Source organism: Trichechus manatus, unplaced genomic scaffold (genome assembly GCF_000243295.1).
Source record: "Trichechus manatus latirostris isolate Lorelei unplaced genomic scaffold, TriManLat1.0 scaffold00165, whole genome shotgun sequence".
NCBI classification, from domain to species: domain Eukaryota; kingdom Metazoa; phylum Chordata; class Mammalia; order Sirenia; family Trichechidae; genus Trichechus; species Trichechus manatus.
The window spans coordinates 1472998-1499370 of record NW_004444101.1 but is presented as its reverse complement, the minus strand read 5'-3'; the positions used below and the strand labels follow the sequence as shown (position 1 = coordinate 1499370).

The 26373-nt window shown below is 44.8% G+C and overlaps 1 protein-coding gene across 2 annotated transcripts; it reads right to left on the bottom strand.

Annotated features, from left to right (window-relative positions):
* Window positions 1-5779: 5779 nt before the first annotated feature.
* On the bottom strand, window positions 5780-19944 carry COPS8 (COP9 signalosome subunit 8). Of its 2 annotated transcripts, XM_004386461.2 has the most exons (8): window positions 19763-19944; window positions 18145-18215; window positions 16783-16831; window positions 15437-15569; window positions 12074-12181; window positions 8667-8729; window positions 7901-7948; window positions 5780-7081 (listed from the first exon to the last, which is right to left on the bottom strand). In XM_004386461.2, the coding sequence occupies exons 1-8, from the start codon at window positions 19838-19840 to the stop codon at window positions 7002-7004; spliced, it is 630 nt and encodes a 209-aa protein (XP_004386518.1). In that variant the 5' UTR covers window positions 19841-19944; the 3' UTR covers window positions 5780-7001. The 2 variants fall into 2 exon arrangements, with proteins under 2 accessions (XP_004386518.1, XP_023596630.1); XM_023740862.1 differs by lacking the exons at window positions 5780-7081; window positions 7901-7948 and having other exon boundaries at window positions 8384-8729.
* Between the last annotated feature and the right edge of the window lie 6429 nt (window positions 19945-26373).

Here is a 26373-nt window from a genome sequence, read left to right as displayed (position 1 = left end):
CAGATAATCCACCCCTGGGAATACTGTGTATGAGGAATCCAGCAATGTGCTAACTTATAAAGAACTTCAGTCAAACACGGAATAACCAGTTGCTGTTGAGCTAACCCAACTCACGGCAACCCCACGTGTGTCAAGGTAGAACTGTGCTCAGTAGGGTTTTCAATCCCGGATATTTTTGGAAGTAGATTGCCAGGCCTTTCTTCCAAGGTGGCTCTGGGTGGCTGGACTTGAACCACCAACCTTTCGGTGAGCAGCCACTTGCCTCACCCACTGACTCCCGGACACGAAATACACAGGCAAAAGTAAACATCAATCGTCAGAGCTGGCGCCTCTCCCCGCTGGCAAAAGGACTGATGGCTGAGCGGAGATGTCACTACACATGTGTACCTCCCCCACAGCAGCAGCTGTCGACATGGGCGCGAAGGCTGGATGTCGGGGCTGAGAAATCTGGCAAGTGGTTCTTTGAAAACCACCACGGCAGCTGCCTTCGTCAACTGAGGAAACATGGCCGGCAAAGAGGACTGCTACTTGTCCTTAACGGCATGAATTTATTAATGGATGTCCCCACCGGTTCTAGAAAGTAATGGTTATTTACAGAAATGCAATCAGGATCAAAAGAGGTAACAAAAGCAGGTGTGAGGCTGGTGAATAGAGGAAAGAAAGAGATATGAAGTTTGAGAAAACAAATGAGTGTCATGTGCTCATGGACAGCTGCTAGACACAGACTGAGTGAGGTTCGGAGCTCCGGAGCCAGAGGAGAACGGCGCTCTAGCCGGTTAGGGAGCACAGTACCCACAAGACACTACCCAGACGCTGACACCCGAGAGGACCTTCTCACTTGGGGGTGGGAGGCTCCTGTAAAAAAGTTCCTTGGTGGTATAGGTACACCCCATTTCTGCCCCAAATACAATGGTGGGTGGTTTCCTCAGGCAATGTTTTCCTTCTCACAACATCCCCGTCTTAGTTACCTAGTGCTGCTATAACAGAAATAGCACAAATGGGGGCTTTAACACACGAATGTCTTCTCTCAGTTTAGGAGGCTAGAAGTCCAAACTCAAGTGCCGGCTAGGGGAAGGCTTTCTCTCTCTGCCGGCTGGGGGGGCGGGGAGGTCCTTGTCTCTCTGCATCTTCTGTTCCTTGGGGATTTTCATGTGCCCTGGCATCGATCTTCCCCAAGTCTGCTTGCTTAAAACTGCTCTTTTACATCTCAAAAGAGACTGAAGACACACTCCACACTAACTCTGCCCCATTAACGTAACAGAGAAAGCCTATTTCCAAGTGGGATTATAACCACAGGTATGGGGGTAAGGATTTATAACACATATTTTTGGGGGGCATGATTCAACCCATAACAGTCCTGTAATACAAGAACACAGCATCCCAACCTAGAATGGAGAGGCTGTGAAGCCCACATAGCAGGCCCCCCAAGCTTCCCTGTGCACAGAAATCCCTGTAGGTGCACAGGAATCCCTGCAGTCTTGTTAAAATGCAGATTTTGATTCTGTAGGTCTGGATCTGGGCCCCTGGATGATGCCCAACTTGTGGTTCAGGATCAACCTTTGAGCATCAAGACTCAGGGAGCCGTCCAGGCATATGAATGTTCACAAAGAGCCTTTGACAAGCCTGGAGAGCAGGCGCCGGGAGTGAGTTTTCTGATAAGAACTGGTGTGTTGCAATCAAAGGCCAAGCAAGCCACACAATTGGGCTGACTTCCCTAGAGACATCCACAGGCCCGGCATGGAGTCTGCAGTGAGGGACCTGTGCTTCCCACGGAGGGGACCATTTCCTCAATGGGCCCAGATGGGGTCCTCCTACACCAGTGACTCTGTCCTTAATCTTTTTCTCTTTGCAAATGTCTAGAATAATTTGATTATATTTTTTCTTTTTTATCTATTGTACAACTGAATTTGGTCTTCTAAGTTCATAAATTACAAATGTGTGAAAACCTCCCAAAAAACTCCCTGGTTGGGTCATTGAAATCTTTATTTTTTAGATATTAGGAACTCAGCTCAAATCCATGAATTTTCTGTCTGGACAAATCTTAATAAACTCAGCCATTCCGCTCTTATGACAGAAGGTACTGGAGTCTCAAGGACCGATAAAGGAAACAGAACAACAAAAACCCAAATATGACACCTCCTCAAAAACATCTAATGACCCGGGCAGTTTCGCCAGTCTTTAGAGACCTCTCTCTCTGCAGGGAGTGCACCCACTGCCAGGAGCGACAGCCACCAGATAGCCAAGGAATGGAGCACTTGGAGGGACCCCCGACATCACATGGGTGACAGCAGCATATTCAAACCATGAGAAAACCGAGGGACCATGCGGGATGTCTGGCTCCCAACAGCTGGCTATGTCTATCCCAACTCAGGAGGGTCTGAAAACAGTGTCCACCCTGCATGTGTGGGTTCTCCCACCAGCGTCCTTCTGCCACCCGGGGGAGGAGTGGGTGGTGGTGCAGAAAAGCTGTTCTGCAGTTTCTGAGCCGAGAGCAACAGCCCAGGTCACATGAAAGGCATCACACCCCACAGAGGAACAAAACAGACACTCAGCCAAGATGATACTGAACACTTAACTAAAACCTCATCTTCTGAAATCAGGCCACATTAAACTGCCACGGGCAACACTAAAGCAACGGACAACATGCCGCGGCATTTCCACTCACATTCTTCGGGTTTCATGGGGAAATGGGCTCAAGGTACCCGCCTGCTGGAAATCTGGACTTTAAAGGTGCCATCAACAGGCTTAAGGCTGCCAGATGGGTTTGGCATTTCTTGAGCCAATCTTCTTTGGCTTCGTTCACCTCCATGACTTCACAAACACCCTGATCCAGCTTTTACATCCTGTTATTTAGCCGACAGAGAAGAAGGGCCTGGAGATCTACTTCTGAAAAATCAGCCATCAAAAACTCTCTGGAGCTCAGCTCTACTCTGACACACATGGGTTCGCCATGAGTCAGAACGGACTTGAGGGCACCTGGTTTAGTGGTTAGCTGGCACAGGACACCTGTGAATAGGTTCTCATCACCTTAGAGATTATGACGGATCGAGGCTTCTTGCTGTCCGTCCTGAACTGCCCATTTTAGAGGACAGGGCACAGGTGAGCAATCAGAACACTGTTGAACCCAAAGTCCTTTTTGGTGGTTCCTTGTCGTGTGACTACCAAGCCGAAAGTGGCCTGGTTCCTCTTTTATTCCAAATGGAGCCTTTTCCTATGGCTCCACCCAGGAGAAAAAAAGCACGGTTCACACCAAGGATGCAAAGACTCCAGGCAGGTTGGGAGGACGGCACGATCGTCCAAGTTCACTCATGTCTGGAGAAGATGTCCAAGCACTCCTGGTTTCCCACCATCTCCACTGACCTAGGAAGCCCCTGACAATCATCTACATCCAGGCATGTCCACCCTGCTTTAAGCTTGTCTTTTGGAATTAGATAAACTTATACAGTCTTTTCCACTACATTCTGAAAACTGCCTTTACTCAGAGAAGCAATAAAATCAGAGTAAAGTTACTATTTTGCTCAGCTGCAAAAAATGATTAGAAACCAAGGTTATCGTTAACTCCATCAAAAAGGCAAATACCAGCTTCCTCAAACTGCAGTGTTCTGGGTAATTCTCCAGTGAGCAGAAATCCAGGCGTAGCTTGTGAACAAGCAGGCATTTTAACTCAGGACTCGTTCCAGCCGAGAGTCAATAGATGTCTTTGTTTCCCCAGTTTTTATGCTGTTTCATTACAGGTTCTGTTAAAAATGCCCCAAACACACTAAAAGCTAGGAGACTCGTGGAAAACAGCTATTGTCTCCCAGAAGCCATGACAATCCTTACTCTCTGCTGCGTGTCACGCTTCTAACACTCTTTCAGCGTGTTCCACTGTTTTTTCTGTACATCAGTCTGAACACTTCATACTGGCCCATCTTCCAGATGGAGTTTTACTAATGCTTTATCTCTGATTTGTGCTTACAGCACCCCAATCTCTTAAGTTTACTAGGTACCGCAGGAAAACTCAGCTGTTTCTCCAAGGTTTTTGACTTAGTCTTTGGTAACCTACTCCAAGCAAAAGGAGCCCTGGTGGAGCAATCTGTAAGCGCTCAGCTGCTAACGAAAAGGTTCGAACCCACCCAGCAGCTCCATGAGAGAAAGACCTGATGATCTGCTCCTGTAAAGATTTACAGCCTTTGAAATCCTATGGGGGCAGTTCTACTCTGTCACGTGGGGTCAATGTGAGTCGGAATTGACTCAATGGTCCATGTGTGCGCACGCACAGATGCGCAAAACCCCAAGCAAATAAGGAGCCCTGGTGGCGAAATGGTTAGGTGCCTGGCTGCTAACCCAAAGGTCAGCAGTTTGAACCCACCCAGCGGCTCCTTGGGAGAAAGACCTGGTGATCTGCTCCTGTAAAGATGACACGTAGGGTTACATGAGTGGAAAATTCAACCTGATGGCACCTACCAACACCTCAAGCAAATTAAAAATTCACCAAATGTCCTGAAGAGTGAACAGCTGTGTGTTCTAGCCTCTGAAGTCTCCACTTTATATCCCTCTAGCCCCATGGAAGCACCAAAGGACCTGCAGGGTACCAGGTCTCCCAGGAGGGGCCTGCCCTGGCAAAGCCTGGACCTTGCAGCACCCAGATCAGCAAACGCCCCAGAAAAGGCAGCTGCAGATCACCTCTATGCGGCTCTCGCCTCCCCCGAATCTTAGTTCCTCTAACCCTCTTTGCTTCAGGAGCTCTCTGGAGCTTTTAAAGACTCGGAATGTACCATCTTGTGTAGTTCTTAGCACAACCGTGACTCTGCCTCAAGCCACTGTAAGCCAGCAGCAGAAACCTGCATGCACTCACCCCATCTTCCCTACCGTTTGTTACAGACACTCACGCGTCCTGTGAACACTCCGCACACTCTAGATGTGGCTGACTGCTTAGTGAGCTGTTGGCCTTATTTCTGTGATTCCCGCACTTCACGTAGAGCCTTAATTATGCGCATTTTCTGCTGTGGCTGGTACTGCATGCCCACTGTGCGCCCCCTTGTGCTGGCCCGGCCCAGCTGCACAGGACCACCCTGTACAGCTCTTGCCACTGAGCTGATTCCAACCCACAGTGACCGCATGGGACAGAGGAGAACTGCCCCACAGGGTTTCCAAGGCTGTAATCTTTACAGAAACAGACTGTGGCATCTTATTCCCGCAGAGCGGATGGTGGGTTCAAACCGCTGACCTTTCACTTAGCAGCCAAGCGCTTAACCACTGCGCCACCAGGACTCCTTACTGCCCTGTATACTGTTGTTTATTCAACCAGTCCCGCTTTACTGAACACGTTGATTCCATTCTGCCATTACAGGGAGGGCCCGTGGTACAATTTGCATTCATACCTCAACGTTTAAAACTTGCATTGCCACTTTCTCACTGCTAATCTCTGGACTTCTGGGATTTCCATCTCCTCAGTTGTAAAGCATGAGGTTTAACAACACGACACACCTATCAGGGTTAAACGAAACCATGACTTAACAACTGAAACTGCACATTGGTTTCTTCTTTGATAAGATTTTACCTACCTTTGTGGAGTCGGGGTAGCTGAGCGACAGCATGATCAGCGAGCGCTGCTGACTTTTCAGCTCTGGTGCTAGGAGAGCAGTCTAACCACTATCACTCTTTCATATAAGCACCCATTTCTGAAATAAACTGGAACACATTCAGAGAACACCCAAAACAGCAAGGACTCAAGATTACTGTTTATGAGGAACAGCGGTAGGAAGAAGGTATTTATTCCAAGAGAAGAAACGGGGGTGAGAAGATAGTTGCTTCTGAAACGTCAGAAGGGCAGTCACTTGTCACCAAAGCACCCAGGAAGGAAGCCTGGTTCATCCACACGAAAACCGAAGCCCTATCTGCAGAACAACATGAGTATGTCAGCCAGTAAAATACATTTAAAATGAGCAAACACAGGAAGCACGCAATGACAACTATACAGGTCGTTTCTGTTTAATCAGGAAATTCCTGTCTTAAGAGATGTTGACACACTACAATGAGTCCATAGAAAGAAGGCCAAGAGTGACATTTCCAGAAACTACCTTAGATGAAACAGTGAATTCGATTAAATATTTACTGAACAAATGCAGAATGGAACGAACTAGGGGGTGTGTTAACCCGCGGAGACAATACCCAGGTTCAGACGTTAACAGCAGGGTCACACGAGAACGAAAGCTTCATCCCGAATTTCTCCGAAAGGCAGGCCCTGAACCAAGGGGCGACCACGAGCAGCCCGCAGGCTGCAGGAGTCGCACACGCTCATCTCCACACCTCTTTTCCAACATCACGTGCCGCCCCCACCCTTCTCCTGCTGACAGGAGCTGTCCCAACTTAAGACTTCTCACCAGCACCTCAGATGAGCTGCTTTTCCTGGGGGGCCCTTCACTACCAGCCATGGGCACACTCAGGCCACCAGGAGAAATCCCGTGGACAGCCTGGTTTATTGAGGACACGGTCTTCTGTCCCTCAGCTCTATCCAGTATTTACATTAGTGATTCTCAGGAGGTGGGGAGGAAAAGAAGCATATTCTCCAAAGAAGGTGAATTCCCAGCAATGTGGCTACTGCCTTTCGGGGAAGGTCCCCCTCTAGCCCCAGACGAACCTGCCCCACTATCAGCCAGGGGCACAGACAGGGGTGCTGTGTGCTGAGGCAGGGACAGACAGTGGACAGCCGCTGCGCTACACGGAGCCGCAGAGCCACGCTTTACCAGTCACTGGGGAACACGCGGCAGCCACCTAACACTGATGGGCTCCAACTGTTACACATCACAGACTGAGAGCCCTCTCAACAACTAGTCAGCGTAATGTTTAGGGGCAAAATATACACAATACACTCTGTATTATATAGTATTCCATCACCTACTCAGTGAGGGATGCTGAGGTGCTTAATCCATTCAAACAATTAAAAACGAACATTTTACATTTCTCCATCTGTCAGCAGACAGGACTCTGAAGGTGGATCTTGAACTCCAGGTGGGAACTCAGTTTTCAAGGAAAGCCACGTAATCGGTCAGCCTGGCTAACTGCTGCTCGTTGGGGATTGGTGGGACCGGGGCAGGCTCTGCGGGTTGAAGAGAGAGACGCAGGTAAGTCATGCGCCAGAGTAACCAAGCTCTGGCCTTTCCTCCTGCCTCCCAATACCCTTCCTTTGAAGGAGGAGGAAACTTTCTTAGATTGCCCTGATTTTAGACATTTTAGGTCTCTTATAAAGCCTTGGTATTTTGGGGAAAAAAAACAAACAAAAAAAGCCTTAGAAGCCCCATGTTTTATCAGTACTGTCTTCCCAAACTGAGAGTAAAGGTACATCTGGTCTGCTGTCGTTACTGAAGTATTCCACGTGAAGGGTAAAAACACTTTTGACTTGTAAAGTTTCTTTTAAGAGGCAGCCTACAGCCGTCCTTAAAAAGGCCCCTACCCACACAACTTTAATTTAATTTGATTCAGCAAATAATTCCTGAGGGCCTACATGCATCAGGAAGTGTTCCAGAAGGGCGCTGCCAATGAAGAAGAAAGCACAAAGACCCCTGCACTCCATGAGTTTATAAGCTAGCATTTAAGTCACCACCGGTCAGCCTGGGGTCCCTTCTGAATGAAGTGAGACGCTGTTTCAGGGCTGTGTCACACAATACTGAAGGAGGCTCTATAGGGTGGGGGGAGGAGGGTGCCGCTGCCCCAACGCCAGCTACAGGGGGAGCCCACGGTTCACTCCTGCCATGGGATGTACTGCGAATGACTCATAATACTGAGGATTATGAACAGTAAAGACAGAGTTTAAACTCTTTGTTTACAAGGTTAGCGCTAAGAAAAACCAGATATACATTATAAAAAAGAAATCGAGAACTATGAAACATTTTTAAAATGAATGTATGAAAATACATACCCGACAGGGGAATAAACCTGTTAGAGGAAACATCCGCGGCTCCTGCAACTAAGTACACAGAATTCACAGTCGGATTTACAGAGAAGTCACTGTAAAGGACTTTCACACACAACATACCGTTATCTTTTATGCAGTCTGCGTTTATGGCCATTTTGTTTCTCAGACAGAGATGACAACTGTGACTTATTTACTAGTCTTGCTTCACTGCCTAGACTCGGTGGGACCCCGTCTTACCGCTCGTTTGTAACCTCACAGATACGAGCACACTGAGATTTGTGTGAACTTTACTATGTATTCAACAATGTCTAAAACAACAGGAATTCAAAGAAGGTGGAAAGAAATGTGGGCAGAAGTAGGTGCTTGAGGGCTCACAGGAGCGGGCCTGCAGCCCGGCAGCAGAGGGGGCTCCTGGCAGACAGGAGGACCAGCGACCAGAAGCAGTGGAGAGGGCCAGGCTCATCTGAGACAGAGAGAGCCTGGGGGTGGGGGTGGGGGGTTACTTATAATTAGGGCCATGGACACTGACATAAAATATCATTTAAACAAGAAACACAGATTTCAACATTACAGTGAAAACAGGCGACCTTTAAGAGCCTTCCTAACTCTTAGTCTATTATTTTCTGTCAACATTTACAATGTGAGTCCCTTCTATTTTGTAAGTATAGCAAACTTTGTATCAAATTATTCAAATTCAAGGCCTGAAAAACTGAAGCAATCTTACAGTAAGAGTTCAACGCCACAAAAATGGGTGAACAGCACCACCTACCTGGCTTTTTGGGCATGACCATTCTTGTGGTGGAGTCAGCTTGCCATCCTTGTTCTAATATGCCTGAAAATGTTTATTTAACACAAAAATGAACTAATAATAGAAATAATAATACAATTTTAATTTAACAAGGTCCACATTCTATCGATGACATTAATTGTATGGGAGGATCTTCATTTTTGGTTTAAGTTGTTACACGTACTTTTACTAAAAAGGTATACTATAGATAGCATTCTCAACCATATTGGTTTCTGAAATATTCCTGAAAACATATGAAAGCTTGATTTGACTCTGTAAGCGCTCGGCTGCTAACCAAAAGATCACTGGCTCAAACCCACCATCTGCTCCGCAGGAGAAAGACGTGGCAGTCTGCTTCTGCAAAGATTTACACCTTGGAAACCCTGTGGGGCAGTTCTGCTCTGTCCTATAGGGCCGCTATGAGTTGGATCAACTCAATGGCAATGGGTTTTTGGTTGGGTTAAAGGCTGGCATACTCACTAATAGATGACTGGTTTTCTACAAAGCATGTAATTATGCTATTAGTCTAATACTATTAAAAACAGACAAGGAAAACTTAATGAGGCCTTTTAATATTTACATCCGTAATAACAAACAATGGTGATGACAGAAACACCCGCTGACACAACTTCCTTTCGTGTAATCATCACGACGCAGTCAAACAGGGAAAGGAGCCACCAGTCAGCAGAGGGGTGGACTGGAAGGTGGGAGCTGGGGGAGGGGGAGGCCAGGACGCACCCCTGCAGTGCAGTGAATTACTTAGGATGGCCCTTCTAGCCAGAGTCTTTTTGAGTCCCACAAAATGACTGGGTAGGACTATGCAAACAAGGTGCCTGTGGCTCACCAAGGGGACTGGACAACTTGCTGCTAATGCAAATAAGGTGTGTGAAACCTGTGATGGTTTTGTGTCGACTTGGCTGAGCCATGGTTTTCAGTGGTTTGGCAGTTATGTAATGATGTAGTCATCCTCCATTTTTGTGATCTGATGTGATTATCCTCCATTTGTGATGTGTTGTAAATCCTAGCCTCTACGTCTGTTATAGCAACCCTGGTGGTGCAGTGGTTAAAACACTTGGCTGCTAACCAAAAGGCCAGAAGTTTGTACTTCTAAGACAGATTTGTTCATTCTTTTGGCAGACCATGGTATGTTCAATATTCTTCACCAGCACCACAATTCAAAGGCGTCAATTTTTCTTCGGTCTTCCTTATTTACTGTCCAGTTTTCCCATGCATATGAGGCCACTAAAAATACCATGGCTTGGGTTAGGCACACCTTAGTCCTTAAAGTGACATCTTTGTTTTTTAAAACTTTAAAGAGGTCTTTTGCAGCAGATTTGCCCAATGCAATGTGTTGTTTGATTTCTTGACTGCTGCTTCCATGGGTGTTGATTGTGGATCCAAGTAAAATGAAATCCTTGACAACTTCATCTTTTCTCTGTTTATCATGATGTTGTTTATTGGTCCAGCCATGAGAAGTTACACTCTTCATTTTCTTGCACCTTCATTTTACACCACTCGCAAGAGCTACATTGTAATCTGAGGCTCAGATTTGGGATTGGGATCACATGCTCGACTCTGTCCCTCTCTCCTCTGCCCTCCTCTTCCAGTAACTCATCCCTCCTGCCACCTGCCTTTGCCCTCCTACCAATAATCAACAAGAGCTCCAATTGTTCTTTCCTGGGCATCAGCCTGAAGGGCTCACCACTGCCAAACAGGACATGGACTCTTGACCGAAGGTCTTAAGCGACAAATGGGGAAAAATCTCCAGGGGCCAGGCCACGGGAACTATGACGAGATAACTGCACAGAAGATTTAAGAGGCTGCATCAAGGAGGAGCTCGAGTACTCACATGCACCACGGGTATGTGTCAGAGACATACACATCTGTCATTTCATAAAAATGGCAAAGGACTCATTTGCAAAGCTCTTATTCTAAGATGGCTTTAATTGGTGCCAATCTGGCAAAAAGGGCTTTAAAAGTAAATACCGGTCCAAAATCTCTTATCCACAATTCAGGAATCCAAAAAGCTCTACAAACCAAAAGCTTCTTAACTCATTTGGCGGCAAAACCTGATCAGAACCACTGTAGTCTATTTACAACCTCCGAGTATCTGCATGTGTGGACGAGCACGGGTTATTTACGATCTCCGAGCACCCGAGTGAGTGGACGTGCACAGATTTTACTGCAGACATGAATGGGCTTGGTTCCGTTTTTAGTTTTTTATCTTAAAAGAGATGAAAGGGAAGCAAGCAGAGAATTGGGGACCCTGTACCACCAAGAAAGCAGTGCCAGGAGCAGAGCGTGTCCTTTGGACCCAGGGTGCCTGCACTGAGAAGCTCCTAGACCAGGGGTAGACTGATGACAAGGACCATCCTCCAGAACTGACAGAGATAGAAAGCCTTCCCCTGGAGCTGACACCCTGAACTTGGGCTTGTAGCCGACTAGACTGAGAAAGAGTAAGTTTCTCTTTGTTAAAGCCATCCCTTGTGGTATTTCTGTTACAGCAGCACTAGATGACTAAGACAGGTAGTGCTGGCTTATTTTCTGTTTACAAGGAAAAAGGGAGCTAGAAATATGAATTGTTGGTCCACAATTGCTTCTCTGATCCCTTGGAACCAGATGTATTTGTGGAATTCAGACCTTTGTTTTTCAGAAGTCACAGTGAAACCTGTGAGAGCTGGAACTCGCCAGGACTGCCTTGCTGTTCTGGGTCTCACAAGTCTTCTACCTTGAACAGAGTGCAGCTTAACACTTTTCTATGGAAAATATTTGAGTTTTCCTTCTCTGACAGGTTTCTGCCCTACACAGTTTCTGGCTTTTGCAGGTTTTACTGTACTATGAAACATCTTTATGGAACGAGCTCTGGTGGTGCAGCAGTTAAGTGCTCAGCTGCTAACTGAAAGGTCAGTTCAAACCCACCAGCTGTTCTGCAGGAGAAAGATGTGGCAGTCTGCTTCCGTAAAGATTTACAGCCTTGGAAACCCCATGGGACAGTTTGACTCTGTCCTATAGGGTCGCCATGAGTCGGAATTGACTTGTCATCAATCTACCCCTGGTCTAGGAGCTTCTCAGCGCAGGGACCCCAGGTCCAAAGAACACGCTCTGCTCCCGGCACTGCTTTCTTGGTGGTATGGGGTCCCCAATTCTCTGCTTGCTTCCCTTTCATCTCTTGTAAGATAAAAGGTGGTATAGGCCATGTGCCAGGGAAACTCCGTTTACATTGGATCAGGGAGGTGACCTTAGTAAGGGTGTTACAATCCCACCCTAATCCTCTTTAGCATAAAATTACAATCACAAAATGGAGGACAACCACACAACAGTGGGAATCATGGCCCAGCCAAACTGATACACACATTTTTGGGGGGACAGAACTCAATCCACAACACTACCTTTCACAGCCTCTTCCACAGGAAGTCCAACGAAGGCAGCAAAGTCGTCGACGATGATGGAGGTGTACGCTTGGGAGACCAGGGCAAAGGCTCTCCCCCTGGTCGCGTCTGTGTGGGGAGTGAGGGGGGCAGACATTTTAAAAGACATAATCACGCGGTCTTCCTCGCCTCATTTATCACGGAGCAGCAAGACCGTATCAACCCAAAGATTTCTGTGCTTACAGATACAGATACATGGGCCTGGCTTGTAGGAGGTGTTTCAACATTGCTGAATCAACAAATACAATTCTTACATTGCCTCTCAGACCAAAAAATCTCTTAGATGACAATGACAATCTAAAGATGGGAAAAAAGTTAATATACACAAGACTCAAACTCTAAGAAAATTTTATTTAACTGTATTTATGTATTTGGGGTGTAAACTTTGTTTTTATTTCTCTAGGGAACGTAACACCTGAACACTCATGTGGAACACACAGCATATAATAACGTGCAAGCCTAGTTACTGATGAAGATCAAACGGAAAAGTGTTACTAAATACACTTCAATACATTCATTCACACACTCATCTACAAACACTGGAATGAATGATGCAGAAAACACCTATTTGCAAAATGAGCTGTCTTTTCTCAGGAGGGTCTCTAGCATGGGATCCCACCTGGAGGTATAGAACAAACCTTCCAACTGCAGCCCTCTTCCTAACGTCCAAGTCTGTACTGAACTCAAGAGTTCACTCAGGTTCAAAATCGTAAATTCCAGCCTGAGAGTCTAAGCCTCAGCAGGAAGGGGCTGCCAAACCCACCAGCGACAGAAATTCTTCCCTGGAAAGAACATCTCGGATTTTTCAGAGGCTTACCTACCCACATTAAATCAACTCAGGAAGGAAACGGTTGATAAAGACACGGGAGACAGTCACACCCAGCTGGCCCACCTGCCTGTCCAGTGTTCTCGTGGGAACACAAAGCTTTTCCATCCACTACTCCAAGTGCTCAGGAACTGTTGTGTATTTCACACTTAACAGGCAGGTGAACGTGTAAGAAACAGCCCCACGCCATACTGCAAACTTCTCACCAGTCCTGGCCCTGTCACTGGCTCTCAGACGGGCTCACACCTTCTCGTCTCCAGCCTCTTGGCTTCTGCTGTCCCTGGCCTGGACCGCCCTTCTCTCTGCTCGCTGGGGGACCACGTGTTACCCACTCTTCCCGTGGCTATCTGTGAGCACCCCTACAGCACTAAACCATGGCGACCTCTGCCTCTCTCTAAGTTCACAGTCTGAGTCACATGGCTTATTTAACAAGGAATCTTTCACCCCTTCTGGCATACTTTGTCCTCGCCACCCCCAATCATCTCAATTATATTCCGAACTTGACAGGTAGGACTGTCTTTGTACCTTTATATCCCCTAAGGTGCCAAGCACAATCCCCTCATGAAGCATGCACTTGGACAGCCCTTCTCCAGGCTCCAGTAACACTGGCCCCTCGTCTTGCTCCAGGAGGCCTCGGGTGAGAATGGCTACCCTGGGTGCCTCACCAGTTCTCGCTGGTTTCCACCAACCGCCCTTCAGTTAAACCATTCTAATAGGACTGAGACTAATTCAGAAAAGAATGAGATCTGAGAACGTGACTGTTTTAACTGGAAAACAAATGCTTGTAATAAATTAGAAAGCAAATACACTAAATTCAACAGTGACTCAAATCTGTTATGAGAATACCCCCATCACACTGCTTTATGGAGAAAAAAAATACATTATCATTCATGAACGGGGGGGATTTGTTAAGTCTCAGGGTATATTCACAAACACTGCAGGTGAGCAGGATAGTGCTTTAGAGCGCGGTTAAGCGCTCACACGTAACTCACTCAATCCTTGAAACCTGGGGAAAGTACTATTTCTAACCCTATTTACAAATCGGGAAAACGAGGCACAGGGCTCACCCCTAGTAAGTGACAGAGCCAGGGGGAGAACTCTGGAAGCCTGGCTCAGAGCCCAAACTCACCGTGTTCTGTGTACAGCCGTTCCCGGGTCTGCTGGCCCGCTTTCTAAGGCGTCCTTCATCTACAGAGACTCCACAGCAGGAGGGGCCCCGAGGAAGGAACACACTGTACAAGTGGGAGGCGTACAGTACAGTGCACAGTGCTGAGGAGTCAGGAGGACTGTGTCCTTGACCTGCCCACCAGCCTGCTGGGTAACCCTGGGAGAAAGCACAGGGCTAAACTAGATGCCTCTGACGTCCGCTCCTGTATAAAGAGGCTAAGGCCATTTCCTGGTGTACCTGCGCAACCTTACGGCACACTCCTCCTGCCAGCCACCTGCCCACCCTGCGCCCAGGCGAGCCGGAGCCCTGTTCATCGTGTCTAAGCCGGCAGCAAGTGCCGTGTCTCGTCACTTGCGTTGCTGTTTTATGTTGGTATGGCTTCACCACTCCAGAGGAATTCAGTGTATCTGAAAAGCAGTCTTTCGCCTCTAACCAAACCAAACCTGTTGCCATCGAGTTGATTCCAACTCATGTGACCCTAAAGGACAGAATAGGACTGTCCTATAGGGATTCCAAGGAGCAGTTGGTGGATTCGAACCACCAGACTTTTGGTCAGCAGTCAAATGCTTAACGACTGCGCCACCAGGGCCCCGAGTACATGGCGATTGTTCCCAATTTCCTGCTGACTGCCTCCTCCAGAGCAGGAAGGCGTGCAGTGAGGGCGGGACTAACTACAGAGATAAAGTAACAATAAGGGAATCACAAGATAAAACGAAGTCACTGTATGAATGTTCAGACAGCGGGCCAAGAGTGAACCAGGAAGATTGGACGCAAACATTGGGGTGGGGAGAGTAGAAGAAGAAAGGTAGCGGACCGGTTTCTACTGTGGGATTGGTACTATGTGGCACCAAGCTTTTACTCTTTCAAAGTAATTAACAAACATATTTGCGCATCTACACACTGAATGGATGAGTTACAAAGTCCAGAAGCTGGATACAAGTATACCCAGGATGAGGTCTACAAAGTCCAAAGCACAGTCCTTGCTTTCAAACACATGGATTTTTAAAATCTTAACCACTATCTTGAACTTATCAGAGTACTGCAAGATTTCATTTTAGTGGCCAAAACAAAACCTTCCACACACAGAGTAATTTCAATCTAGAATGAACAGACAGCAAGGCCCCTAACTGCCGACACACTCTCAAACAACGTGAAATGAAGGAGCATGCTTATACCAAAGTTACACCCAAATTACCAATCTGAAAAAGAATTCTGAAGGCTGCCCCGTTCTCTGCAGAGAGTATCTACCTCTGAGCACACCACTGACTCCCTTTGGCACTGCAGCAGCCGGGGAAGGGGTCCAGTCTACGCTAACACGTGACCACAATACCTCTCAGTGCTGCCATGATGGGCTGGACCGTCTCCGACCACTGGTGAGCGCCGATGGTCGTGTAGATCCCAGGGAAGTCTCTCTGCCAGATCCTCTGTCCCACTGACCAAATCCCTCCAAGTTCAGAATTTGCCTGCAACAAATATTATTGCCTTTGAGGACATTCACTGCAGATTTACCAACACTGTATATTAAAACATTAAACCAGAAATGATATTAAACTTGTTAGGTGTAACATTAAAAAACGCAATTTAACATTCCTTTCAAGAAATAAATAACTTTTACTTAAAATAACTGATAGAAAGATTTTTAAACATTATGCGCGGTCCTATAAATTTCATTTGTACTTTTGATATACATTTTTATTGTAACGGCAAACTAAGGCTTGAGAAACAGTACAAAAACATTTCAGACTTAAGCCTGGGAATTAATTTTCTTATTTTTGTTTTTTAGAGTGTTTTATTTCTGTTTCATACACACACAAACAAAATACAGACAAAATACCTCTATATGTATGCACATAAAGTTTATGAAAAAATTAAATAATACCAAAATGGCTAACACAGACACTAAGTTTAAGATAGCATACACTGTAGCTTCTCTAAGGACAGAGTTCTTGCTAGTATCATTGAAATTACACGTATTATTTTAGCCAATGTAGTGGAGGAACATTCCAACTTTAATAGGATGTCTGGGAAAACACGACAGAGTAAAAATACTAATTTGATATGCTGCTGAGCATCTCCAACACACACACGAGTTCCGATGAAATCCTGGTAACATTCTGAATGTTTTAAAAATTCACTTTACGCTTACGCTGGACACAGAAAATCACATGAAATTAAAAATTTGCTTCCTTCCACTTTGGAATTAACTCTTAACAGGTTATTTAATCTAACTTCCCAAGCAAAATAAGAAACCTAAATTCCTAACTGGCAAAACAATCTTAATGCTGTGTACAGTACCCCACCATTTTTTAGAAAATGGCTGTAACAGACTAGTTTCAAATTAAAGTACCATTACAGAGAAGTATACAAATCAGATCTAAACTGGCTCGGTTGTTTAAGTAACTGGTAGAACTACTCTTACAAGAAATGTCTCAAGAAACCTGATCAGTAGAAGCTCAGCACAGATTTCTATACCATCGAAGGGACTTACAATTTTCAGTTACAGGAATCTGAAGACCTATTCTTAAACATGAATACTAGTTTAATGACTATTTCTGTAACCACACAGGAAAGAGAAGAGAACATTTAAGAGGCTGTGATTTGCATACACCTCTGAGGCCATGAACAGTGAACGTCATTACTACATGCAGGGAGTAAGTATGCTGAAAGAATACTTACAGACTTGATAGCAGGTGGTATTCTTTTCCAAAGATATCTTGCGTTATTCCTAATTTATACCCCCCACCAAAAAAAAGAACAACAACGATCAATGACAAAAATAATCATCTCAATTAACGTTTACATTTTCTAGGTTCCAATGCAAACATACAGAAGTATACTCTAAAATACTCTGCACAATGGAGTAGAATGTAATTTTACATGACTGTGTCCAAGGGAAATACAAGTGGCTTCCCAGATAAAAATACATGAAATATTTTTATCAAAAGTAACATTTTGCCATTTTTAGAGACTTTGTTATTAAAGACCCAGATCCTAAGTTACGGCAACAGCACACTACAAACACAAAAATTACGATAGAACAATTGCCCAAATAATGTATGCCAGCACAAACAGATCTGTGTACATCAAGGCTCTAGCATTCCCTGACAATGTGTGCAGTACACAAAGCATTCTCGTCATGGTCCCGCCTCCCCACGAGCACAGAGCCTCCAACTCTGTCAAGATGGGAGTTTTAAAGGGTTTGAAAACTTGAACAACAGCAAACATACGATGATACCAAAACCCGTCGCCGTAGAGCTGATTCCCACTCCTAGCAACCCTATAGGACAGAGTAGAACTGCCCCATAGAATTTCCAAGGAGCACCTAGTGGATGTGAACCACCACCCTTTTGGTTAGCAGCCACAGCACTTAACCACTACGCCACCAGGGCTTCCATATGATGATGGAATTACAAAAAATGAAACAGAATTTATACAAAATGTAATAAGAATCTTGGTATTTAGTTTTTAAAAAGGTATGAAAATAAAAAGATTTGGAAGAATTTAAACCAAAAAATTTACCAGTAATTATCTATGGGTCGCAGAACTACTGGCGACTCCTATTCGTTTGCACTGTTGTGTTCTCTGGTTTTTCTTCAATGAACATGAATAATTAAGAAACAAAACTCTCGAGAAATCTCATACACTTTGGTAATAAATTCTTCTTAGCTTTCTGAAATAATTCTCCCTTTCAACTTCTCCTGGACTAGTGATTAAACGTGAAGTTACATCAACAGGTGTCATAAAAAAGTTAAAAAGAAAAAAAAAGTCAACAGAAGTTAAGGAATATAGCACATAAACTTGACTGACACTGTAGTGTCTCGTAACAAACTGAAATATTTTTAGAAGGTACATGTAAAACATGTTAATTTAAAATAACTCAGCCTAACCATAATTCACTAAGTTGTGCTTCAATGTGAAATAGGTATATGAGGTATTACAATAAAAGACAGAGCTCATTGTGTCCAGGACTTAGTGTGCTGTAATTCCCTATAACTGTGGGGATGCTGCTGCTGTCTGTCTTAGGTAGCAGGGACGTACATGTCGTTATGGAGCAGATACAAAGCCAGGAGCTGACCATACACTGGGGCTGTGGCAATTCCTCCAGGAGCCTAGACAGCCAAACAAGAAAGAGAAAAACCTCATTTATTCTTATCTCTTATTTAACAAAATCGTATTTTGTTATCACAATGGATGTTTTATATCCCTATTATATACGTAAAAACAGCTTACAAAAGTATCAAACACTAAAACCACTGAACAAAGTTTAGATCTGTCATCAGTTGTGATTTATGTCCCTCTGGGCCTTAAGTTTCTTCATATACACGTGATATCTAATTGGGGTCCCTTTCCAAGTTTCCAAATAATAATTTAAATGACTTTGCTAGTATAAGACACAGACATTCTGAACTGATTCCTAAAGCATTTTGACTCTACCTATTATATCAAACATGTTGAATAGCTAAGTACCAGTAACTGTGTGAGGAACAGAAAAACATCACAGCTGAGTTACAAAGACCTTTCCTTCCCCCTTTAACTTCAGAAAACATTTATTAAGTGTTTTTTTATTAGTGACCTAGAGCTACTCGCTCTGGCTGTTCTCTCCTTTAGTTAACTATTTATACTAATGTTATGCTTTTAAGTGTCTATCTCAGAAAAGTCTAAAAAACTAACTTTAATAACAGCATAATATAACTTTCATTTGCCTTATTAAAGACAAAGCAGCAAGTTTACTTGGTAATAATAATATGAGAATAAGAGGGCTTTCTGAGTCAAGGAAAGGTTACACCTTTCTTGGTTTGCATGTGTAGATGGGTTCGTGTCTGCACAAATGTCTTTAATAAAACTCACATTTCCCCTCCCCCTGGACAATGAGAAAGAAAACAACATGTCTAGTCTAATAGTATAAAAATCATATTGGAGGGTGTCAGGAGCAAAGACGCATGTGTTTGTTTCATTTTTTGCCTCACAAGCTGAAGACAAGTAACAAGTTAAACAACAACAACAACTAAAGCGTTGTATAAGAAACACTACCCTACGCTCTGAAAAGCAGAAAAAGTAACTGGAACGAATTCTAAAAAGTATAATGTTTATTGTCCTCGCAACTGGATGCACATCACAAACCGTTAACAAAATACTTATAAGGAATGTAAAGGTTTTATTTGGGTACAAATGAATTGAAAATTGATTATAACATGGAAAAAGGGCAAAAATTGTACTGAAGTAAAAAAAAATTCAAAATACACCGTACCAGACAAACTTTTAAGTTCCCTTCTCCCATCGTTCCTCGCTTTGGATGGACCAAGCAAGCAATGTGGAGTCGGGGGATAGAAGAGTTTACAAGCCTAACAGAACGAACTCGGGTCAAACAAGAAAGGCCTCCTGCGGAGAGGGCGAGGGGCGTGACTGACAGGTGGCCAGAACAGCAGGCCGGAGAAGAGAGTGGGGCTGTGACCAAGTGTCCAGGCCGCGCTTCCCTAGGGAAGGCCGGGCCCCAATGCTCCGCGCCGGAGCCGGCCGCGGCGGCCCGGGCTCCACACGCCGAGCTCCCGCGCCCGTCCTCTGCCCCGCCAGCCCCAGGACCCGTTACCCCGGAGACTGGCTCCGCCCGGGCCCGCCCGCGACCCCGCGGCTTCTCTCAGCCCGACCCGAAGCGTACCTCTAGCTCCTGGTTCTCGCACTGATCCAGCAACTTTTTGAAACTAAAGGCACTTTCCGCCATCACCGCCACTGGCATCTTCCCCGCCGTTCCCGCCGCCACACCTTCCCGAAAGCCAGACCCCACACTGTCCCTAGGGGCGTCGCGCCGGCGATGACGTAAAAAGCCTCAGTCGCTAACGAGTACCCATAGGTACTTGCAGGCGCGCCGTAGATTTCGGAGCGTCCTCAGACGCAACTGCGCCGGCTTGCGGGGTGAGGGGACGGGGAAGGCTGTCGTAGCCGCTCTGGCCGGCCGTTCCATGCTTTGGAGGACCGGCCCCGGCCTCGCCGGAAGTCGGGGTCAGGAATCAAGGTCAAGTCCGGGAAGGGAGGAGTTTGGTGTCTGCGTGAGGACGCCTTATGAGACAACCCATACTCAGAAACTAATAAACTTGGAATAACAGAAATTCCTTTAGAAACAGTAAAACATTTATGTGTAATAAGAAAAGAATGAGCCCTGCTGTACGGGTCAATGCACTATCTAGCGTCCTGGACAACACCCTGCGCTTAGTAGGTGCTCAATTTATGTTTGTAAGTCTCAGACTTGTGTATTCAACCGCCTACTTGATACATACACTTTGAGGCCTAATAGGCACGCAGACTTAGGTTCAAACTGAGGCTGCGTAGGCCCGGCCCACTGTTATTGACTCCCCATTGCTAACCGCCACATTGTCTCATGATCTTGTTTTTCCCTTCGGTTCGAATCTCTACAAAAGGTTTAAGATTAACCAATGTTCTTCCTTGGAGGGTGGAAAACGTGATAATGGTCTAAGGATGAAAAACCGAACAAAGCGCCCATGTTGTGACAAGAAAACCCGGATGTCGCCAGATAACCCCCAAGAATACCAGTAAAAGATGAACTCATCTGAGACATGACCACCTCAAGGGAGAACTACTATCACAAACTTCTAAGACCCATAATCCTGTCCCTATGAAAGCTTTCAGCCGATCTCCAGTTGGGGAGACAGGTTTTTTGGAGGAATCTATTCCCCCTCTGTCTCCTATATATCGATCCATGATAAAACTCTTGCTACTCACTTCACCCCGTCTCAGAATTGGCTATTGCGGCAGGTGGCTCCAATCCGTGTGATTGCAGTAACAAAACCCTTACTTGAGTCTGTTTCCCAAACCCGCTTCTTTTGTGGCCCTCCTATCTCAGAAAATGGTCGCACTGTCCTTCATCCTGGCACCCCTCTGCACACCCCACATCCAAGACTCAGTGAATCCCCGCTGTTCTGCCTTCAGAATACATCCAGAACCAGAACCTTCTCCAGCGTGGGCCCCTGAAATAGGCCGGCTTCCACTCCTGCCTGCCTCCAGCCTGCTCTCTACACAGCAGCCAAAATGATTTTTCTGAAACATAAATCAATTCTTATTATTCTTCTTTTCAAAACCCTAAAATCCAAAGGTCTTTCCATTGCTTATGAAGCTGACACGATCCAAATCCCAGCTGCTCTCTGACTCTGGTCCAGGCCTTGGGCTCCTTAGTTTTCTCCATGATACTGACTGCCAGCAAACAACATGTTATGAATGTGTTTATTCACCACTAAACCCTAGGCAAGCCCCGCTCCCCCAGGGTAAGGCTTTGCTTTGTTCCCAGATGGCTTCACTAGTGAATTCTACCAAACATTTAAAGAAGGATTAACGCCAATTCTTCAAAAACCATTCCAAAAAATAGAAGGGGGAACACTTTACACTCATCTTATGAGGCTAGTATTACCCTAATACCAAAACCAGGCAAAGGCATCACAAGAAAAGAAAACTATGGACTAAAATCTCTTATGACTATAGATATAAATGTCCTCCACAAAACACAGGCAAATTACATCCAGCAACATACAAAACTGATTACAACCTATGGCCAAGCGAGGCTTAGCCCAGAAATGCAAGGTGGGTTTAACATTCAAAACAATCAATATGATACACCATATCAATAGAATAAAGTACCAAATCCACACATTCAGAAAAAGTGTGTGACAAAATCCAACACCCCTTCATGATAAAAAACACTCAGCAAACCAGAAATAGAAGGGAATTTCCTCAACCTGATGAAGGGCATCTGTGAAAAACTCACAGTTTACAACATACTTAATAGTAAAAGGTTGAATCCTGTGAGGCAATGAATCAATGAATTTGGCTTTTGTCCTTTGTTCCTGAGAGCTAATATTTGGAATTTCCTGAGTAAACTGAAGTACCTTTTGTTATCTAGGAGCCCTGGTGGTGGAGTGGTTAAAAGCTCTGCTGCTAACCCAAAAAAGTCTGCAGTTTGAATCCACCATCCACTCCCTGGAAACCCTACGGGGCAGTTCTATGATGTCCTATTGGGTGGCTATGAGTTAGAATTGACTTGATGGCAACAGGTTTGTTAGCTAAGCCTAAAGACTATACCAGAGGATTTATGTTAATGAATGGAGGGCTGGCCAAGCCAGAAGGACCACATCCTGACCTGACATCAGTTGACCTCAGGAAGAGAGGGAAGCATGATTCAATCATCATATGCAATGAGGCCCTTATCATGAATATACAGTGAGGCCTCTATCATGCATATGTAATGAAGCCAATAAAGGCTCTGGACACAGAAGCCTCAGGAGCTTCCTGGTTGGTGAAAGACATCAATACACGTGAGAGGGTAATGAGATTTTTTTGGAATATGGAAGCTCTTCATTGAGAATACCCCCAGACCTTGCCCCATATATCTCCTCATTATGCTGATCCTGATTCGCATCCTTTTGCTATAATAAATCTGTAACCATAAGTATAGTACTTTCTGTGAGTTCTATGAGTTGTTCCAGTGAATTATCAAACCCAAAGGAATAGTGGGAGCCAGAGGTGAAAGTGAGAAAGTCCAGGGGAGACCCTCAAGCTTGCAACTAACATCCCGAATAAGTAGTGGGAAAAACCCAAATTTGTGGCCAGTAGGTTAGAAGTAAGGGTGTCATGCAGACTCCCAAGCTTGTGGCTGGCGTCTGCCTATTTGGCAGTCTGAAGGATGGTGTCCTTTTAACTTGTGAGATCCGGCCAAACTTCGGATGGCTAGAGTCAGAACAAGAAAGTACTATGTGGGCAGAGGGTGTCAGAGATGTTTGAGAAGTGGGATAGTGAGGATTTGATTAATCCTCACATTTTGGGGATTAGATTTATGTAAATTTTTATGTATGAAAATGCTTTTCCGCTAAGATCAAGAACAAGACAAAGATATCCACTGTCCACTTCTATTCAACATTTCACTGGAGGTTCTAGCCAGGGCATATTGGATTTAGGGGTGCTGATGTGGCCAAGAACAGGATGATAGATTGCTCAGGTACTTCCATTGGACCACTGGCTGAGAGAGACATTTGTGTCCCTGATGAGTGAAATTTCAGTTTGAGCTCTTGGGGAAGGGATCCCTGTGGTTGGCCCTGTGGTGGATGTCACCATTTTGGAAAGCAAGGTAGCAATGCACAAAGAGAGCCATGACATAGTCTTAGCCTTGGACTTAGTGTTCTGCCTTCAGGAAGCTATCTTGATGAAATAATTACAAAAGAGGAAATAAGCTGCAGCTAAAACATGGTGCAAAATCATAAAGGACAATAGCTAAACCACTAAATGACCTAAATAGGTGAATGGTTAAACATGCCATGGCCCATGTCTCAGTCTCCTAGGACTGCTATAACAAAATGCTGCAAGTGGGTGGCTTTAAAGAACAGAAACGTATTGTTTCAGAGTTCTGGAGGCTAGAAGTCCAAGTCAGTGTTTCATCCATGTCAATTCCTTCTGGAAGCTTTGAGAGAGAAACAGTTGCATGCTGCTCTCCTTGTATCTGGAGGTGGTGGCAATCCGGGGAGTTCCTTTGCTGCTTCTATATGTGTCTGCTTCTGTCAACATATGCTATCTGTCTCCCTGTTGGGTGTGACTCTATCTCTAAGACTGCTCTTCTCTTTTATGAGACACCTCTGTGAAGGGTTTAGGATTAGAACCCACCCTATGCCAGTATGACTTCATTAATATTTATGAATGTATCAATAAATACTAGAAGGGAATATAGAAGTGAAAACTGTTGTAAGGTTTTGATGGTTAGGGTTGTGTGTCAACTTGGCTAGGCCATGATTCTCAGTGGTTCGGCAGCTATAATGCAATCACTGTCCATGACGTGATCTGCTGTGAGCGGCCAATCAATTGAAAGGGCAGTTTCCTTGGGGGTGTGGCCTACATTCAATATATATGGATGTTCTGGCAAAGCTTTTGCTATCTTGCTCCTACATTCAACTTGTTGTCCTCTAACCTCTGATTCTTGGGATGTGAGCCATCAGCCTGCTGTCTGACCTGCCAATTTGGGGGTTCATCAGACACTACCAACACATGAGTCAGGAGAAATCTCCAGCCTGACAGCTGACCCACAGAATTTGAGCCTTGCCAGCCTCCATAACTGCATGACCCATTTCCTTGAAATAAATCTCTCTCTCTGTCCATATATGTATGCATATGTATCTAATATGTGTGATATGCAGATGACACAACCTTGCTTGCTGAAAGTGAAGAGGACTTAAAGCACTTACCAGTGAAGATCAAAGACTACAGCCATAGGTATGGATTACACCTTAACATAAAGAAAAGTCTTCACTACTGGACCAATAAGCAACAGCATGATAAATGGACAAAATATTGAAATCATCAAGGATTTCATTTCACTCGGACCTACAATCAACGCCTATGGAAGCAGCAGTCAAGAAATCAAACAACATATTGCATTGGGAAAATCTACTGCAAAAGACCACTTTAAAGTGTTAAAAAGCAAAGATGTCACTTTGAGGATTAAGGTGTCCCTGATTCAAGGCATGATATTTTCAACCACCTCACATGCACGTGAAAGCTGGAAAATGAATAAGGAAGACTGATGAAGAGTTGATGCTTTTGAATTATGGTGTTGGCAAAGAATATTGACTATATCATGGGCTGCCAGAAGAATGAACAAATCTGTCTTGGAAGAGGTACAGCCTAAATGTTCGTTAGAAGCAACGATGGTGAGACTTCGTCTCACATTCTTTGGACATGTTATCAGGAGTCACCATTACTTGGAGAAGGAAGCTTGGTAAAGTAGAGGGTCAGCAAAAAAGAGGAAGACCCTCAAAGAGATAGACTGACATAGGTCAATCATAGCTACAATTGTGAGGATGGTGCAGGACCAGGCAGTATTTCGTTCTGTTATACGTAGGGTCACTGTGAGTTGAAACCGACTTGATGGCAACATATGTGTATATATATGTGTGTGTATGTATACGCTTCACTGCTTTTACGCCTCTAGGGAACCCAGCTTAAGAAATTTGGTACTGAGAGTGGTTCTTGAGGAACAAAATCATAAGGATGAGTTTTCTGAATTGGTTCGCAAGTCTGGCTAGCCTTAAAGTCACTGATGACTGTACCTCCAGTAGTAAAGAGGGCACTGCTAATCCATGGTGTGATGTGGTAATGTTGTTGTTAGTTGCCATTGAGTTGGTTCCTACTCATAGCAACCCCATGTATAACAGAATGAAACACTGCCTGGTCCTGCGCCATCCTCACAATCCTCGTTATGCTTGAGCCCATTCTTGCAGCCACTGTTTTAATACATTTTGTTGAGGGTCTTCCTCTTTTTTTCTGGTCCTCTACCTTACCAAACAAGATGTCTTTCTCCAGGGACTGGTCCCTCCTGATAACATGTCCAAAGTATGTGAGACGTAGTCTCACCATCGTTGCTTCTAAGGAACATTCTTGTCGTACTTCTTCCAAGACAGATTTGTTCATTCTTTTGGCTGTCCATGGTATATTCAATATTCTTCACCAACACCACAATTCAAAGGCATCAATTCTTCTTTGGTCTTCCTTATTCATGGTCCAGCTTTTGCATAAATATGAGGCCATTGAAAACACCATGGCTTGGTTCAGGCTCACCTTAGTCTTCAAGGTGATATCTTTGCTTTTCAACACTTTGAAGAGGTCTTTTGCAGCAGATGTGCCCAATGCAATGTGTCGTTTGATTTCTTGACTGCTGCTTCCGTGAGTGTTGATTGTGGATACAAGCAAAATGAAATCCTTGACAACTTTAATCTGTTCTTCATTTATCACAATGTTGCTTATTGGTCAAGTTGTGAGGATTATGTTTCCTTTATGTTGAGGTGTAATCCATACTGAAGCTGTGATGTTTGATCTTCATCAGTGAGTACTTCAAGTCCTCTTCACTTTCAGCAAGAAAGGTTGTGTCATCCGCATATTTCAGGTTGTTAATGAGCCTTCCTCCAATCCTGATGCCCCGTTCTTCATATAGTCCAACTCCTTGGTTTATTTGCTCAGCATACAGATTGAATAGGTATGGTGAAAAGATACAACCCTGACACATACCTTTCCTGACTTTAAACAACGAAGTGTCCCCTTGTTATGTTGGAATAACTGCCTCTTGATCTGTGTACAGGCTCCTCATGAGCACAATTAAGCATTCCAGAATTCCCATTCTTCACAATGTTATTCATAATTTGTTATGACCCACACAGTCAAATGCCTTTGCATAGTCAATAAAACACAGGTAAACATCTTTCTGGTATTCTCTGCTTTCAGCCA